This window comes from Pipistrellus hanaki, assembly GCF_964339955.1.
Source record: "Pipistrellus hanaki genome assembly, chromosome: 16".
NCBI lineage: Eukaryota > Metazoa > Chordata > Mammalia > Chiroptera > Vespertilionidae > Pipistrellus > Pipistrellus hanaki.
Window position 1 is genome coordinate 37,557,837 of NC_140518.1, and position 19,046 is coordinate 37,576,882.

A 19,046-nucleotide genomic window follows, 5' to 3' on the forward strand; every position below is an offset into this window, starting at 1 on the left:
CCCAACTTTTCCTTGCTTCTGTTTTTTCTCCCTCTAAAAATCCATTTTCCTAGATCCTCTGGGGTTCTGTGTCCCTTATCCAATCCAATCACTTCCCAGGCTAGGTACCTCCTCTTTATGGTCACTATCTTGGTTCCTACTATCATAACTCACAGTAGAAGCACCATCCCCTGTGCCATCTTGGCTTCCACTGGACAAGCACCCAGCAGAGGAATTTCCCCTTTATTGTTTATTCCTCCATCCAGATTGGAAAGCTGCTCTTTTCTCTATGCCTGGGGATGGAGGAATGTTAATCCTCTTTATGGGAAAATGCTGCAACCCCTTGGGTGCCTATGAATGCTGCAACTTCCTAGTAGATTCGGCATCTTAATGTCTGATTCCCTTTGTTCCATTCCTTTATAAATATCTACATAACATTTTGATTATAATTTTTGCATTATATTTATAAGTATGATTGGCTTATATTTATCTTTTCTGGTTTTGTTAAGATGGTTTAATAAATCTTAGTGAGTTAGTGATCCTCATTTAAAAAAAAAACTTTTAGAATTATCTGTGGTTGGTAATATTTTTTTATTAAATGTTTTATAAAACTCACCTCTACAACTGTCAATTTTTGGTAGGTTTGAAAGTTTTTCCAGTGGTGGGAGGGAATATTTTAAACAACTGATTAAAATTACTTAATAGTTATATAATTCTAGTTTGGTATTTTGTCTTATGTCAGATTAAATTCTACTTTTTCTAGGAAGTTTTAAATTTTCCATCAAATATTTTGTCTTGTCATAATAGTCTCTTATTTAATAACTAGAGGACCAGTGCATGAAATTCGTGCACAGGTAGGGTCTTTAGCAGCTATTCACACCCACCTTGGCCTGGTGTCACCTGCTCACCCACTCCTCCAACCTGCTGTGCTTCTGCTCTTGTTGGGGCCCATTGGGGCCGCTAGCATTTCCACTGCTGCCTGCCTCCATATTCCTATGTATTCCCATATAACTCTTCTAGGATTGGCTAGTTAAGAATAGGAAATAAAACAGGTCAGGATTTGGTGAGGCTGAAGGAGATGTGGGTTTGTGGACATGTACTTCCTCTGCTCCCTGAACTCCAAATGAAACAGAACAGTGGCCAGAGGTCAATGAACTACAAAAGGAACCTTAGCCAGCAGCTCAGCTAAAAGCCAAAGTGTCAAAGCATTACAGGCTTTCACAACCATGATCACTGAGGAAAAAAATCCTTGGGATGTAAGCATCAATAAGCCACAGAGAAGCTTGAGGAGAAGGTTCAGTGGAAAATGAAGGCCAGAAGCCAATAGCCAGAGGGTTAAATAGAGAATGGCTGGCTATGATATTAATCAGCAACTGTTCATGACACTTTCTGAGGTCATCCACCTATATTTGGAGATATCTCTTCATCTTTTTGAACTTGAATTTTTATACAAATGGTACAGCAATAGCTACCTCACAGATTTTTTGCAAAGATTAAATGGAAAAGCCATTTAAAATTTGGTCCACTAGAAAACTGAGCATAGTCACCTTCCCTTCAGAGTGTTGGTGGCACTTATCCTATATAATAAAAGGCTAATATACAAATTGTCCTCTAGACCAGGAGTTCAACAAGTTCCACCAACAGGTGAGGCAAGCTGGCCAATCACCCTCGACCCCTATCCCTGGTCAGTCTTGCCTCCAGTTAGCTCCACCCACCACAATCAGAGGTAGGGCTGGCTGGCCCATACACATGCACCAATTCGTGCACCATGCCTCTAGAATCATATAATTGATAAAATCACTCTCTAATTCCTTCTACTTACAATTCCTGGGAAAGATATGATGGCAAAAGTTGACCCTGTTAATGGCCTTCCAAATTATCTGCTTTTCTTTATGCTGCTCAAACAATAAATGATCAAATGATTTGAATTCTTCTATAAAATAAAATTGGAAAAAATTTTACTTTCCAATAATATTTTTAATTGAAATGGGAAGAAGGGGAGCATTGTGAGGGTAAATAAAGAGAGAGTGAGAGACCTCAACAACTTGGGGTGTGTGTGTGTGTGTGTGTGTGTGTGTGAGAGAGAGAGAGAGAGAGAGAGAGAGAGAGAGAAGAAGAAGAAGAAGAAGAAGAAGAAGAAGAAGAAGAAGAAGAAGAAGAAGAAGAAGAAGAAGGGAGAGAGAGAGAGAGAGAGAGAGAGAGAGAGAGAGAGAGAGAGAGAGAGAGAGAGAGAGAGAGATGGGGGGGAGTACAGGGAATAAAGACAGCAGAAGAAAGTCGTATTGTCAAGAATAGCCATAAAGCATTTAACAATATAAATGCCTTACAGTAAATGTCATCATCTGGGCTATAGAAGGTGATGAAATAATCCTTCACTCCATTATGCCAACATTTACAAAATGTGTGTTGTGTGACCGCATGAGCAATGACATTCTGGGAGAGAGATAGCTTCTAAGTTTCGGTCATCAGAGCAGAACAGATAACCAGTAGGCAAGTAATGAGTTAGTTGGAGAAAATAATGAGGGAAAGATTAGGACAAGAGCTATTGAATTGGTGGGGGGAAAAAATTCATGAACATGGACAACAAAATGGTGATAACAAAAGGGAAAGGGGGTGGGGGCAGGTGGAGGAGTGTAAACCGAATAAAATGGTGATGGAACAAGACTAGATTTACTAGACTGTGAGTGCACAATGCATTGTGAAGATGATGTATTAGAGAATTGTACACTTGAAACCTATGTAACTTTCTTAACCTATGTAACCCCAATAAATTCAATAAAAAGAGCCAATAGAAATAAATGTAAATAGACTTGGAACTGTAAGAAGAGCTTTTTCCCCCTCTGCCAGCTAGGAGGGCTCCATCCTCATTTGGAATTTAACCTTGCCTGACCAAGATGAAAAGAGAAATCTGAGAAGGTCAGTGCTGCCATTCTGGCTCAGCTCTGGGACTGTGACACCTGGGTCCTTGAGAAGTAGAGTACATCTAGCATCAGGGTTAGGAAGAGGAGTGAACACAGAAACCATGAGGGGAACCTCCTTGTTATTCTTATGCAGAATTTTCTATGCCCTGCTTTCTGTTAGAAAGGAAGAGTCTCCCTGTACGTCCAACACAAATTCTTGCATATATGGTTTGAATTTCATCCTCCCACACCCATCATGTTGTTCCTTCTTCAGTTATGCCTTCTGCACCCTGCATCTCAAATATTTTTCTCTCTACTAGTTATTTGCCATCTAAATATTTTCAAACCTATTCCACCCCAAAGAGAATTTCTGTCTTCACCTCTCACACTTATTGCTTCATTCTGGCCCCTCTTTTCTCTAAAATATCAAATGACCTACTTATACGCATCTTCTCTGACATTCATTCATTATTTGTAGTTGTAGAAATTGTTCTGTGGTTTTATCAATCACACACTTTGTTCAGATATTCTGCTGACACAAAACTTGTGTACTGAAAAGCAATAATCCCCACCATTTCCCTACCCCAAGATCAATGTTATTTATGGTTCATGTGTTGCAATTGTTTTTGAAGTCAGTTGAATTTCATCTGCATGTCTCATTTTCTCTCTCTTTTCATTTCTTGCCATGCTCATGGTGATGAAACAAGGTTATTTGTCTCCCCAATGGGTTTTGCTGATTATTTCTTCATGGTGTAATTTGTTCCTTTATTCTTGTACTTCCTACAGGGTGGTAAATTTGGTGAGATTGCTAACAATTTTGTTTTAAGATGCCTTTATATAGTCAGTTCAAAATATTTCTTCCAGAGGCACATAATCACTGACAATGTCTTTTTGTGCATTTAGAGACTGTAGATAACGATTTTTAGATGTATTATTTTATTAGGGGTTGCAAACTATATAATAATTCCATCATTCATATGTAATTTATTAGCCTGAATATACCCAAGAAGTAAAATATTGCATAAAGATGATTTGGTTAGAAGTTGGCAAGAATGTGGAATTAGAATTGGTTTAAAGTCAGGCTATTGTTGTGTCTGCAAGTATAAGGTTTAAGGGGCATAGCAAAGATCAGCATAGAGGGTGGTGGAGTGAAGAAGCTGTGGTTCCATGTTGAGTGCTTCTTCTGGTAGAGGCATGCTTGATGTTCAGATTTCACTGTAATGCAGAGGGAAGATTCATCAGGCTTGCTGCTGTAGTATTAGATTCATGGGAAGGTTTAGGTCATGCTCTATCAAAGCTCAGGGGCTCACCATCTTGATGTATATAGAAAACCTGCTGGGCTACATGTACTTCCCTTTTTACATATTTTCTTATCATTACACCAAGAGCAGGTTTAACTGTGACAACCACACCTTGATGAGGAATTTGGGTTTTATTATATATTTATTAGGAAGCTCTTAGAAGGGTTTAAGCAGCTGACATGCCTCATTCTATTGGGATTGGTGATCTGCCAGGGGTCTTGAGTGCCCCTAAGTCTTCCTGCTGGGTATGTCAGAAATGCAAAGCCTGGGTGCTCTTTATGTGGGGCTATTTATCAAGGTTGTTTCCATAGTGAGCAACCCTGAGTGATGAAATAATGTTTCTGTAGACAGAGAATGGACATGGATCTGCTTACCACAAAAGTGGTGAGTCCTCCAAACTCAGTGGTCCTCCCCTAAAATGCAGCCCACTCTATGTGCTGTCACTCACCTAGACCCACCTGCATCACACTCATGGAACATGGGAGGGCATGAGGAACTGATATGAACATGAACTGTGGCTATTGATTTTGGTTTGAGTAATAATGTTGCCTTGTTACTGAACTTGAAGTTTTGTATGTTCTGCCATCATCAGCCTAACAGCAACTAGACAAACCTGACTAGATTTTAAGTTGGGTAAAATCCCACAACAGCTTTTTCTTTTCCCTTCAAAATCAGTCCTATTCTTTTGACAAAAATTTAAAAAATGGTAATTTTCTATGCTGGTGGAGATGCAGAGATAAAAGCCCTTTGGTACCATGCTATAGCTTTTGTGGTAAACAATCTATCCTAGATAATAAAGATGTAATATACAAATTAACCATCACACAAGATGGCCTGCAGTATAAGGCAGTTGAGGACAACTGGGCCTGCATGGGAGGGAGAGCAGTTGTGGGGGGGGGGGGGGGAAGTAGGGACCAGGCCTGCAGGGAAGGGCAGTTGGGGGCAATTGGGCCAGCAGGGGTGCAGTTAAGTGTCAATCAGGCTGGCAGGGGAGTGGTTAGGGGTGATCAAGCTGGTAGGCAGAAGCAGTTAGGGGCAATCAGGCAGGCAGGGAATCAAGTGATTAGGAGCCAGCAGTCCCAGATTGTGAAAGGGATGTCAGACTGCTGGCTTAGGATAAACCCTTGTGGATTCTCTCTACCCATCTCCCTGTGGGATCGGCCCTAAACTGACAGCTGAACATCCCCCGAGGGGTTCCAGGATGGAGAGGGTACAGGCTTGACAGAGGGACACCCCAGCCCCCTCTGCCAGTGCATGATTTTCATGCACCAGGCCTCTAGTATATATATAAAAAAGCCCAAGTGACCATTATGAATGAACTATCTGAACAACTTGTCGAGCAGTTGCTCTGATGCTCACTGACCACCAAGGAGCAGATGTGCAAAGCAGGCCTTCTTAGCCCCTATCAGGGGTGCCGGCTGGCTAACCTCCCACAGTCCTTTCTCACAGCCAGGCAGCCCCCATAGGCCTCAATTGCTGGCCAGGCCAAGGGGTCCCACCCATGCTTGAATTTGTGTACCAGGCTTCAAGTTCAATATTAATATACACTGGTGTATACTTATTGCCAAAAATTGAATTTTATACATCAAATAATTACAAATTTTATACATCAAGCATACTTTAAAAACATGGTTTTCAAAAATATATATAACATCTAATATAAAATATATATGAGCATTTTAGTCTGAAATCTCAATTTTGGGAATATGTTCTTTAACTATAAAGATGCATAAGAGTATACCTACAAAGGTGTTCATTAATGCACTCATCATAGTACTGAATACCCATCAAGAGTGCAATCCTTCAAGCTAGGAAGAGAGGAGTTAGATCTCCATCTTTTGATCTGAAGATATTCTCATCACGTATTGGTAATTGTGAAAAGTAGCTTCCAAAAAACTAAATGTAGAGTTTGACCTAATTTTTGTGGAATAAATGACATAAACCACATGAAACAATACTAATCACAGAAAGGAGTAGTGAAACAGAAATAGCATGTATTACCATTAGTTGTTTGTCTTGGGATGGGGGTGTGGAGAGAAAACAAAAGGGAGAAAAGGAATACATTAGCTGCTCCCTAACTGAATGGGCACCACAAGTCTTATTACAGGAAATACTCTAACTCATCCCTGAACACTGCAGTGTCCCTCAGGAAAGGTCTTCTCTGGCCCACAATGACAATCCCAGCGCCCATTCAGCAAGCAGACCCGGTAGGCAAAGAGAAAGTGGGTACAGTCTCCCAGGGGCACCAGGCACTGCCAGCAAGAAAAGAGACTGGCACTCAGGACACCTTCAGAAAATGCTCTTCAATAGTAAAACAAGGGTGGGGGTATAAATGGGGAGGAATGAGAGCCTAGAAAGAAAACTGGTGGATTCTCCCTGCCCCTCTCCCTGCACCCAGGTTCAGAGGAACAGTCAGTATTTACCCCACCCTCTGGGCTAAACCCAGGTTCTGGTGTGTCTGGGGTGGGGCCTATTCCTGCAGTGGGCTGGCACACAGAGTCCTGCTATATTAAGCCCTGGGCTTGTCCTGAGGCAGCAGGAGAAAGCCTGGCCACAGAATCTTTGGTACCAGTAACGGAACCTCTGCCACCCAGGAGAACCCACCTGCTGCCATGGGCCGCTACCACATTCAAGTGGCCACTGGGGCCTGGCTCTTCTCTGGGTCTTTTAACCCCGTGCAGCTGTGGCTGGTCGGAGAACTCGGGGAGGCAGAGCTGGAGCTGCAGCTGAGGCCAGCACGGGGCCAGGTAAGAGGAAGAAGTGGGAACTCAGACCCCCTGGCTCTGGGCTCCATGCCTGAGGGCAGTTGGGACTTGGGGGGTTGAGAGCCAGTGACAGCACAACCACACCAGCTGGGACTTCCATTGAGAAGGGACGCCTGCACCTGGGTGGGTGAGAGGTTCAGAGCCAGGGCCCAGCTGGACTCAACCCCTTTCTCCCTCCCCTGGATTCTGCTCCACTCAACCTCCTCTCCTTTTCCAAGTGTCATTATGGGCTCAATGGTCAAAGGGGAAGGTTCTCTGAGAACCCAGCACATGTGCAGGTGTTGGTGCTCAGTGTTCAAGTCACTGTGGTCTCAACCTGCATCCCTAGTCATCCCGGTTCAATGGATCATCTGAAACCCATCATGCAGGTATTGGGAGGAGGAAATGCTGTCTTTGGAGGCTGTGTCACTGGACTCCACAAAGCCCCCACCCATGCCGCTCCCTGGGTTAAATGCCTCTCCCAGGTCCCTGCTACTAAGTCTCACTGGGTTCTGGTCCCCACAGGTGGAGGAGTTTGAGCAGGACATTCCCCAGGCCTTGGGGCCACTGCAGTTCGTGAAGTTGCGCAAACACCACTCCCTGGTGGACGATGCCTGGTTCTGTGATCGCATCACCGTGCAGGGCCCAGGAGCCTTGGAGGAGGCCACCTTCCCCTGCTACCGCTGGGTGCAGGGCAATGGCCTGCTGACCCTGCCCGAGGGCACCGGTGAGGAGGCACCTCAGGGAAGTGGGTGGGGTACCCAATGTAGATGGCTTCTTCCAACAAGACAATGTGCCAAGCCATAGTGCTTGTATTGTGCAGGAGTGATTTCAAGAACATGAGTGAGACTTTACCTTACCCAGAATCACCAGATCTCAATCCAATTGAGCATTTGTGGAAGTTAAAAGAGCCATCAGGTAGTTCATTCCACAACCATCAAATTTCACAGAACTGGACAGTGCTATTCATCAGGCATGGTGTTAGATTCCTCCCATTACCTTTCAACATCTCGTGGAGTCAATGCCAAGAAGAATCACCACAGTATTGAAGGCAAAAGGTGGCCCAACGAAGTACTGATGGGATGGTCATAATAATCTGGCCATTAAGTGTATAAAAGCCTTAGTGACCATCCGACCATCTGACCGGTAGCTATGTTGCACACTGACCACCAGAGGGTAGACACTCAATGCAGGAGCTGCCAAGGTGGTAGCCGGATTCCAGGGTGTGTCACCAGAGAACCACCCTCTCACAATCTGGGACCCCTCAGGCAATATGAGAGAGGCAGTCCCAGCCCTATCCTCACAGGCCAGGCTGAGGGTCCCCACTGGTGCACAAATCTGTGCATCAGGCCTCTACTATATAATAATAATATGGGATATTGTGGATGTGGCATGTGATTTAGAAGAAAATTCATAATCATCTATAGGCACAAGTAGTGACATTTGAATTAAGGAACAAGAAAGGGAGGAAAACATGGGATGTTGCTTAAGGACAAGCATGGATTGAAATAGGTGCAATCATGAATTGGGTGTCGGTAAAGATACAATAAGTGACTTTGGGAATATATCAGGTGAGGTAGAGCCAGAGAAAAAGGCAAAACAATGATCTGATACAGTCAAGATTGAGAGACTAGATCAACTCAGGGATAGCATGAGTTGGCTAAACCTATGTGGTCACATGTTCTTCCAGCCCGCCTGGCAGAAGAGAGTACCTTGGATGAGTTCCAGAAGCATCGAGAGAAAGAACTGAAGGAAAGACAGCTGACTTACTGGTAACCACCTATCCATAGCACTCCTAATATCCCCACCTCTTCTCTGATCCCGCCACCATCACTGACCACCTAATTCCTCCTTAATTTCTTTTCCCCATCTGCTAGTTGGGGCACCTGGCATGAAGGGTTATCCCTGACAATAGCTGCGGACTCTGTGAAGGATCTGCCCCCAGACATGAAATTTCATGGTGGAAAGAGGCTGGACTATGAGTGGACAGGGAAGACAGGGTGAGAGAGAAAAAACAATGGAATGGGGAGTGGTGGGTTCCATAACAGGCATTATGAAGACAGTGCCATCCTTGATATCTGTCCTAGGTTACTGGAGATGATTATCAAACGTGCTTACAATGCCCTGAACTCCTGGGACAGCCTAGAGGATTTTGATCAGATCTTCGATGGCCCCAAGAGCACCCTTTGTGGTCAGTATTCCCATAGACCTTTGCAAATTCTTCATAGCCTGTTTGGTAGTCCCAAACTTCATACTTCATAGACTCTCATAAGTACTTCCCAGATAAGAAGAATTATGCCTGATCATTTATCAGAGGCAACAAAAAGGAAAGACAAGGCTGGATACAAAGTGATCATATGCCTGAATAGCTGTATTAACACCTAAAGGAAAAGGACATCAGGTTGTGGTTAATATCCTCCCCTTACCCTCCACTCCAACCCCATAGAGAAGGTTCACAAGCACTGGAAGGATGATGAGCTTTTTGGCTACCAGTTCCTCAATGGTTCAAACCCCATGGTGTTAAGACACTCCACCTCTCTGCCCTCCCGGCTGGTGCTGCCCTCAGGGATGGAGGAGCTTCAGGCCCAGCTGGAACAAGAACTTCAGGTACAGCCCCAGCCTTCTGTTGTCTTCTCCTTGTCTGTGGGGGAAGGGATGTGGTGAAGAGGAAGGACCAGAGATGAATCAGGAAAGGGAAACTGTATGAATCCACTGTTCCTATGTGCAGAGTCCTTTGCAGGAAAAACTTGCAATTGATAAAGTATGTAAAGAAAACTATGAGACTCTTGGGTGCCAGACAGAGGTAGCAGAAAAGAAAGATGAAGAAAGAGGCTTGGGCACCTTGACAAGGGGAAGCTTAGCATGCCTGTGCTGCAAAGGAATTGGTCAAGTATGGTCTTAAAACCACCACTGCCACAGGGAATTAACATGTCCCTGAGGAAGACGCCTCTCATTTTGCCTCTTTCCTCACTATCAACTGAGATGACTTGGGCTAAATGTTCTGGATGCCTCCTTCCTTTCTGCCACTAGGACTCTGATATTGATGTAGGATAATTGCAAGAAATGAGACTGAATGTTATTACACTTCTTCCCCTTGGTGCTAGCCCTCTGGAGTAGACTTTGAACATTTCCCCCCAGAACGGTTCCCTGTTTGAAGCTGACTTTATCCTGCTGGATGGAATTCCAGCCAACGTAATCCAAGGAGAGAAGCAGTATGTGGCTGCCCCCCTCGTCATGCTGAAGATGGAGCCCAGTGGGAAGCTGCTACCCATGGTCATCCAGGTGAGATATTCAACACTGCTTCCCCTTCTCCCCAACCACTGCCCAGGCACAAAGACAGCTGGTTCCTGTTGTCTCAACTCAGTAAGGTCTGTCTTTGTCTCCAGTCTTCCCTTTCTACCTTGCAGCTTACTCACTACTCATATTCAATTACTTTTTGTGAGAGTCAGAATGCTCTCTATTGGTCCTCACCCTAAGGCTACTCAATCTCTTCCTGATCATTGAATCTGTGGAATATTTTTTTCTTTCTTGGACACATTTCTCCCTTGTTTTTAATGCATTTCTCCTCTAACTGTTCTCATCAATCAGTTGATGAGAATTGTCAGGTATCTCACACATCCAACTTCTCCTTCCTGTTCTACCATCCTAACTCACACTTTCATCAGGTTACTCCCAAACCACTGTTTTGGCAATATTGAACTCCCCCATTTCCAATTCCTCCTGCTTTAACCTAACCATTATGGTACTCACATTTCCCCTCAGCTATTGAGAGGATGAGTGACAGGATCCTCATTCATCCTACTAGATTATAGCCCTCTGCATGACTAATATTCGTCATCAGTTTTCCCTAGAATACTGAGCATAGTATACAACATATGATGAGATTGATGAATGCTTAATTCCTCTTCATTGCAGATCCAGCCTCCCAACGCCAGCAACCCAACCCCACCGCTGTTCCTGCCCTCAGACCCTTCCCTTGCATGGCTCCTGGCAAAGACCTGGGTCCGAAGTTCAGATTTCCAAGTGCACCAGTTACAATATCACTTGCTGAACACTCATATGCTGGCTGAGGTCATTGCTGTGGCCACCATGAGGTGCCTCCCAGGACTGCACCCTATCTTTAAGGTACATATTCTATCTTCCATGTGCCATATTGCACACAAGGAAACATGTGAAACAATGCAACAGTTATCCAAGATTTTAAAAGCCTAAGCCACCTGGCTAGGAATATATAAAAAATCTGCTTTGCAATAATCAAGTACTGATATGGTATCAGCAAAGAATCTTCAGAAGCAGGAAGGGACAGAAGTGAGAATAATAGCAACACCTTGAATTTTGTGGTGATGTTTTCATCTTTAAATTCTTTTTAAACTTATGCCAATTATAGACTCAAATGCAGTTATAAGAAATAAAACACAAGCTATCAAATCAAGTCCTTCAGCAATTTTCTACACATATTGCAAGTTAATTCTCTGAAATTCTCCAGCAATGGGTCTGGAGGAGAGTAGGAATATAGGTTGTTAAACCCTTATGTTGCCATTTAGCCAGAGAGACAAGTGGTAGACATGACAAACAGCCAAAGAATCACTTCTGAGAATAGAGGTGGAAATCAAAAGAAACAGCTATCTACACTAATAAAAGAGAAATATGCAAATTGATTGTACCTCCATCATGCCCACCAGCCAATCAGGAATGAGTTTGTAAATTAACCCAACAAAGATGGAGGGATAATTTGCATATGCAGGCGTGTAACAGCCAGGCAGGGCAGGACACCTGCTATAAGGGGGAGAATGGAGGTGGAGCAAGCTACAGTTGCTAAGACTAAAGGCTCTGGCTGGAGCAAAGGTGAGAGGAGCAGCCGGAGCTAAGGCCTGGGTCCAAGATGCTGGAGGAAAACCAGTGCCTGCAGCCAGGGGAGGGAAGGCCTATTCTTGCATGAATCGTTGTGCAATGGGACTCTAGTAGACTCTGTAGTATTGATGGAGAATTTTCTATTGTAACCAAATGTTATGAGTAGTACAAGATAAAAGGGCAAGGATAGCAGTCCAGCTGGTTACTGACATTTACCCAAGAGTGAGGAGACTAAATATGTACATTAACATGGTAGTGACAGGGATGAAATTAAGGAGACACTGCCTATGTCATACCTGTACATTATTGGAGAGAAAGGTCAGAGGTCTCAGCACTGCTAGACCTAGGAGCCCACAAAGTGAATACTTTTGTAATGACCAAGAAATACTGCGATGCTATAAACAGTGAGTTCAGTGTCCATTGCTAGGCAGGAGGCAGCAAAATAAGGCTTGTGCTTGTCTTATAATTGTTTTTCCAAACCTCAATGGCACTTTGATACAGGGAATAGGGCAAAGCAGGGGGGCCAAAAATCTATAAGTCTATGAAGCAGAACAGTGGTCAGAAAGAGTGTAGTCAGGAAAAGAAGCCAGTTTGGAGGCAAAGATTAGGTATTGAACTTTAGATACAAAGAGTTGGAAGTGTAGGTAAGATATGCAAATGAGTATTTGACAAGCAGAACAACTGATCTGTAATGTCTCTGGGAGTTCCAATGCCAACACTCCTGTGGACTGTGGATGTTAGGGGTTCTAGTGTGACATAGATAAAATAGTTACTAATGTAGTTCATGGGCTCTCAGATTTGATAACCTCATGATGCCTTTTCATCACCATCTCCCTCCTAGCTTGAATCACTTATTCCCACTTTACACTTCAAAATGCCTTTTTAATACATAAGCTCCCCTCCATAGCCATATTCCCTGATCATAGCAACTCCATCCCATGGCAGACAGTCTTGTTGGAACTTCCAGGAGAGCTAAGCTTGCAGAACTTACCAAGGTTACTGGTGCAGGCTCTGGATCTGAAGCCTGAATAGTGGTCTCAGTATTTACCAGATGCATGTTCAGGTTCGTCATTTCTGAAGGAGGATAATGGGTGATAATGGCTTGTTAAGGCATTACAGAATAACTGCTAGAAAAATGTCAGTTTTCTGCTGTTATTTTTATTGCCATCATCATTTCTGTCATTGCTGTTAGGAACTCTGTTCTGGGTTCTTTGCTCCTCACTGTGTTCTTAGTGTTTTCTGTGAAAACAGCATCTCTCCATGAATTTTCTTAAAAGAATAATATGAGCTCCTTTGATATATGGTATCAGGATTATCACTTGTGTCCTTCCTTTATTCCAGCATCAAAAAGCTCTGATCAATACCCAAACAGTCTAAATCCTGTATATCAAAAAGACAGAAATGAAATGAAATACATCTCAGATAAAAAGAATATCTTGTTTGTACTTTTTAATAGCTAAAAAAAACAAACAAGAGAGGACAATCAGGAATGGGTACAGATTTGATGACAACCCATTTGCTGCCTAAGCAGGGAGCTTGATATCATTTCTAAAATTCTGACTGAAGATACTCTTTCCCCAAAAGTAAAACAATGAGCAGTTGGAGGGATAGCTTTGAAAACGAGCAGAAAGGCCAGTTTAAGGAAGGAGATGTGAATGATAGAAGAAGCGTGAAATGATATTGAAAACTAAGGGGTAGCTTCTAAATGCACAACTACATTCAAAGTGAATACAATAAAGGAAATGATGATACCTTCTAACCAATGCTTCTGTCTTCTGTGTGCTAGGCACTGTGAGTAATATATAAAGAGTGAGGAAACACTCTTTATATATTACTCACATAATCACCACCACAGCACTTGACTTAGGAGACCTATTATCAACTGTGTTGACAGATGAGGAAATTGACAGATGAGGTATTTGAACAAGTACCAAAGTGAGTGGTTAAGCAAGGATTCAAGCCCAGGTCATTGCAGCTCCACAGCCCCACTCACTGTAGAGTCATGGAGAGCATGAGAGTTAGTGATCATAGCAGCAGAAGGAGACCAGCCTACAAAAGCCCTGGCAGGGAGGAAAGCATCAAGAGGAGAGAGTGCCACTCCCTATAAGGGAGGAACCAAACATGGCCTCCAGTAACTACCTTCTCTAATCTTCTTCATCCAGCTCCTGATCCCACACGCCCGCTACACCATGGAAATGAACTTACGGGGACGGATACACTTCAACTCAGATAGTGGAATATTTAGTCAGGTAAAGAGGAAATGAGGGCATGGGGCAGCCTAATCTTTCAGCTCTCTACAAACTCCTGCGATCTTCACAGTCTCATACCACCTGAAATGAATGTCCTGGCCATTAAACCTATGGGCCTGTTCATTTCATACTTTTAATTTTGTAAACTCCACCATAATCTCCTTATATAATATGCCAGGATTGTCAGCTCTTCTATCTCTTAAGACCTGTCAACTCTCAAATTCCAGGCAGTGAGCACAGGCAGAGGGGGCCATGTACAATTGCTCCGCCAGGCCATGGCTAAGATGACCTACCGCTCCCTCTGTCCTCCTGAAGATCTGGCTGACAGGGGCCTGCTGGGAATCCCAGGTGCCCTCTATGCCCATGATGCTTTACGGCTCTGGGAGATCACTGCCAGGTGGGTAAGAGTGGTAGCTGAGAAGTGGAGAGCCATTGGGGAGAAGGAGAGAGGATCTCTGACTTGAGGTCAGCAATGGACAAAAGGAACATGAAACAAGAAGGTCCAGACAGAGGAAGCAGTGGATAGAATCTGAAAAGGATGAAAGTGGAATAAAGAAAGAGCCTTGCTTGGGGAAACTGGGATTGGGGAGATGGGGATCTAGAAGAACTTGATTTTTGTTAGAAAGAATGGTTATTAATCATGTATACAGAATGCTTAAAACTAATGTTTCACCTTTCCTTTCTAAACTAGTGTGTAGAAAGAGGTTGGGTTTGTCCCAAAAGGAAAGTCTGGTAAGATGTGCCCCCAGATACAATAACAGTCAACTGCACAAAAGCCACAGAAAAGAATAAACAGTCATAGGCTAGAGCCTTGTACTCTCAAGGAGCTCAGCTTCCTTCTCCTCTTGGCAGGTACGTGGAAGGGATCATCCACCTCTTCTACCACGGGGATGACATCGTGAGAGGGGACCCTGAGCTGCAGGCCTGGTGTCGGGAGATCACTGAGGTGGGGCTGTACCAGGCCCAGGACCGAGGTGAGAACTGGACTGAGAGAAGGAAGCTGTTTAGACATTCTGCCTAGAGCCCCTTGTCAGCCTTGCCCTTCTGGGGACATGGTTCCAACCTCTCATCAACTTCTAGTCCTTCACTCATGAAGCATATGAATACTATCCCCACCTCCTAAGTGTTGGGACAGTTCTACAGATCCAAGGATTATCCTCTCCAGAGACCCTGATCATCAACCTTCATGGCCATCTCCCATTCCTGCCACAGATGCCCTGAATCTTCCACAGCATAGAGCCCAGTGGGTCCAGAACCATGACCAGTGGGGGATCTGCCCAGGCCCTGCTTCTAAAGCTCTTCCTAAGAACATAAGTGGGGAGAAATGAACCAAGCCAGCCCATGTGTGCTAGAGAGAGGAGGAGGATGAAACTAGGCAAAGCTCAAAAAAGCTATTTCTTCCTCAGAGAGTAAAATGTGGAGTGAGAGAATTAAAGGTAAATCCTAGTGAAAGAATGAACTGGGCAGAGAAAGCAGATTTCAATTTGCACCTAGAAATGAACTTGTAGTGTGGTAGTGTTGCATGTATCTGGACTCTCTGTGTGTGGTGAACAGTAGCAGGCAAGAGTAGGGAGGGAAATCCAGAGAGGGTCATCATGGATATTGGTGGGGAAATTTCTAAGCTATTTTATTCTTTTGGATGCAGCATTTATTTTGCATAAATTAATGAATGAATGAATGCTCACCAATTCTAACATATAGGTATGTCCAGACATCAGCACTTATTTCCTTATCTTTTTCAGGGATTGCAGTTTCTAAACTTTGGTATTTCTTCTTCTAGGTTTTCCTATCTCCTTCCAGTCCCGCGCTCAGCTCTGCCATTTCCTTACCATGTGCATTTTCACATGCACTGCCCAGCATGCAGCAATCAACTTCAGCCAGGTATGGACAACTGAAAGCCTGGGTCCCTGAGGGAAAGTGCCTGGTCCAGGGTATGTTTGAAGAAAAGAGTTGGGAGCCAGAGCCCTGCATATCAGAGTGCCTGGTTGACTCCAGATTCTTGCCCCTCAGCATGACTGGATGTTCTGGGTCCCTAATGCCCCATGCACAATGCGGATGCCCCCTCCTACCACCAAGGAAGATGTGACAATGGCCACACTGATGGGCTCACTCCCAGATGTCCAGAAGAGCTGTCTTCAGATGCTTTTAGTGAGGCAACTGGGCCGGCAGCAGCCAGACAAGGTGAGAGGGGATTTGGGGAATTTGGGGGCAATGGTAATGGAAAAGAAAGTTCAGAGTGTGGGGCTGGGCTCTGGTCCCTGTGCCTTGGAACTAGAAGCTGATCAATCTTTCTTTTCTGCTTCAGGTACCCCTGGGGCATCACACAGAAGAATATTTCTCAGGCCCTGAGCCCAAGGCTATTTTAAGACAATTACAAGCAGATCTGGACCACCTGGAAAGGGAGATAGTGGCCCGGAATGAGCAGCTAGACCTTCCCTATGAATACCTGAAGCCGAGCCTCATAGAGAACAGTATTGCTATCTGAGCCCCAGAATAATGGCCTTTCATAGACCACAGGCCCATACTAGACTTAATATTTTCCCTTTGAGTTTTATGTTTTTCTGGGTCTGAATTGCTATGGTTCTATATTCTTTTCTATCTGAGTTCCCTCCCTGAATATATCACTAGCCTGAGGCACTGTCCCCACTTCCAGGTCATCTAACAGAAAGATCTTTAGCTTGAAATCACATTCCTTAGAGAGATCAACTATTTACTCACGTAGCCTTCTCCTGTCTCTGGAAAATTTATTTTTTTCAAGTATTATGTAATCATTTTGAATTGGATTTTTTAATATAGTATGGAATTAATGTTCAATTCTATTTTCTTTTGAGGAAATCTATTATACCAGCACAGTTTATTTAAAAGCCCATCCTCTCTCACTGATATATTATGCTAGTATAAATCAGGTTTCAGTATGTTAATGGGAGTATTTTTGAGATTTTTATTTTATATTTTCATTATTATGTTTGTCTTACACTGTACCAAACTGACATAATTACTACAACTGTATAATTAAAATAACATACTATTTCATAACGTATATTCATTAAATTTGTCTCAGAGGTGACAGTTTTTCTTTGGCTTCTGCTCTTTCATGTAAAATTAAAGTCAGCTTGTTATTCTCCAAAAAAACATCTATTGTGATGTGTGTGTGTTAATGTGCTGCATCTATATAAAATTTTTAATCTCAAACCAACTTTGCATTCTTGAGATCTATACAATTTTCCAATTTATATATTGTTGAATTCCAATATATTTTCTCAGATTTGGGAAAAACCAGGTACCATATCCAATCAATTTCCCCAACTTTTCCTTGCTTCTGTTTTTTTCTCCCTCTAAAAATCCATTTTCCTAGATCCTCTGGGGTTCTGTGTCCCTTATCCAATCCAATCACTTTCCCAGGCTAGGTATCTCCTCTTTATGGTCACTATCTTGGTTCCTACTATCATAACTCACAGTAGAAGCACCATCCCCTGTGCCATCTTGGCTTCTACTGGACATGCACCCAGCAGAGGAATTTCCCCTTTATTGTTTATTCCTCCATCCAGATTGGAAAGCTGGTATTTTCTCTGTGCCTTGGGATGAAGGGATGGCAATCCTCTTTATGGGAAAATACTGCGATCCCTGGGTGCCTATGAATGCTGCAACTTCCTAGTAGATTAGGCATCTTAATATCTGATTCCCTTTGCTCCATTCCTTTATTAATATCTAAATAACATTTTGATTATAATTTTTGCACTATATTTATCAGTATGAGTGGCTTATATTTATCTTTTCTGGTTTTGTTAAGATAGTTTAATAGATCTTAGTGAGTTAGTGATCCTCATTTCTTTGAAAAAACTTTTAGAACTATCTGTGGTTGGTAATATTTTTTTTTATTAAATGTTTTATAAAACTCACCTCTACAACTGTCTATTTTTGGTAGGTTTGAAAGTTTTTCCAGTGGTGGGAGGGAATATTTTAAACTTCTGGTTAAAATTACTTAATAGTTATATAATTCTATTTTGATATTTTGTCTTCTGTCAGATTTAATTCTACTTTTTCTAGGAAGTTTTAAATTTTTCATCAAATTTTTTATCTTGTCATAATAGTCTCTTATTTAATAACTAGAGGCACAGGGCATGAAATTCCTGCACAGGAAGGGTCCTTAGCAGCTGTTGGCTGCCAACTGGGGCCTCCTTTCACACCCACCTTGGCCTGGTGTCACCTGCTCACCTGCTCCTCCAACCTGTTGTGTTTCTGCTCTTGTTGGGGTCCATTGGGGCCAGTACCACTTCCACTTCTGCCTGCCTCCATATTCCTATGTATTCCCATATAACTCTTCTAGGATTGGCTAGTCAAGAATAGGAAATAAAACAAATCAGGATTTGGTGAGGCTGAAGAAGATGTGGGTTTGTGGACAAGTACTTCCTCTGCTCCCTGAACTGCAAATGAAACAAAACAGTGGGCAGAGGTCAATGAACTACAAAAGGAACCTCAGCCAGCAGCTCAGCTAAAAGACAAAGTGTCAAAGCATCACAGGCTTTCACAACCATGATCACTGAGAAAAAAACCTTGGGATGTAAGCATCAATAGGCCATAAAGAAGCTTGAGGAGAAGGTTCAGTAGAAAATGAAGGCCAGAAGTCAAAAGCCAGAGGGTTAAATAGAGAATGGCTGGCTATGATATTAATCAGCAACTGTTCATGACACTTTCTGAGGTCATCCACCTATATTTGGAGACATCTCTTCATCTTTTTGAACTTGAATTTTTAAATAAGTGGTACATCAATAGCTACTTCACAAACTTTTTGCAAAGATTAAATGGAAAAGCCATTTAAAATTTGGTCCACCAGAAAATTGAGCAAGCCACTTTTTCATTGAGGGTGTTGGTGGCACTTATCCTATATAATAAAAGGCTAATACACAAATTATCCTCTCGACCAGGAGTTCAACAACAAGTTCTATCAGGGGGTGAGGCAAGCCGGCCAATCACCCTCGATCCCTACCCCTGGCCAGTCCTGCCTCCAGTTAGCTCCACCCA

The 19,046-nt window shown here is 43.1% G+C and overlaps 1 protein-coding gene across 1 annotated transcript; it reads left to right on the forward strand.

Annotated features, from left to right (window-relative positions):
• Nucleotides 1-6,792: 6,792 nt before the first annotated feature.
• On the forward strand, nucleotides 6,793-16,509 carry LOC311611270 (polyunsaturated fatty acid lipoxygenase ALOX12-like; the record flags this gene model as incomplete). The annotated part of the gene is made up of 14 exons (XM_084863295.1): nucleotides 6,793-6,927; nucleotides 7,450-7,651; nucleotides 8,615-8,696; nucleotides 8,802-8,924; nucleotides 9,012-9,115; nucleotides 9,371-9,531; nucleotides 10,063-10,206; nucleotides 10,840-11,049; nucleotides 13,938-14,024; nucleotides 14,252-14,421; nucleotides 14,877-14,998; nucleotides 15,805-15,905; nucleotides 16,035-16,205; nucleotides 16,330-16,509. 14 exons carry the CDS (start codon nucleotides 6,793-6,795, stop codon nucleotides 16,507-16,509), a joined length of 1,992 nt encoding a protein of 663 aa, XP_084719421.1.
• Nucleotides 16,510-19,046: the final 2,537 nt, after the last annotated feature.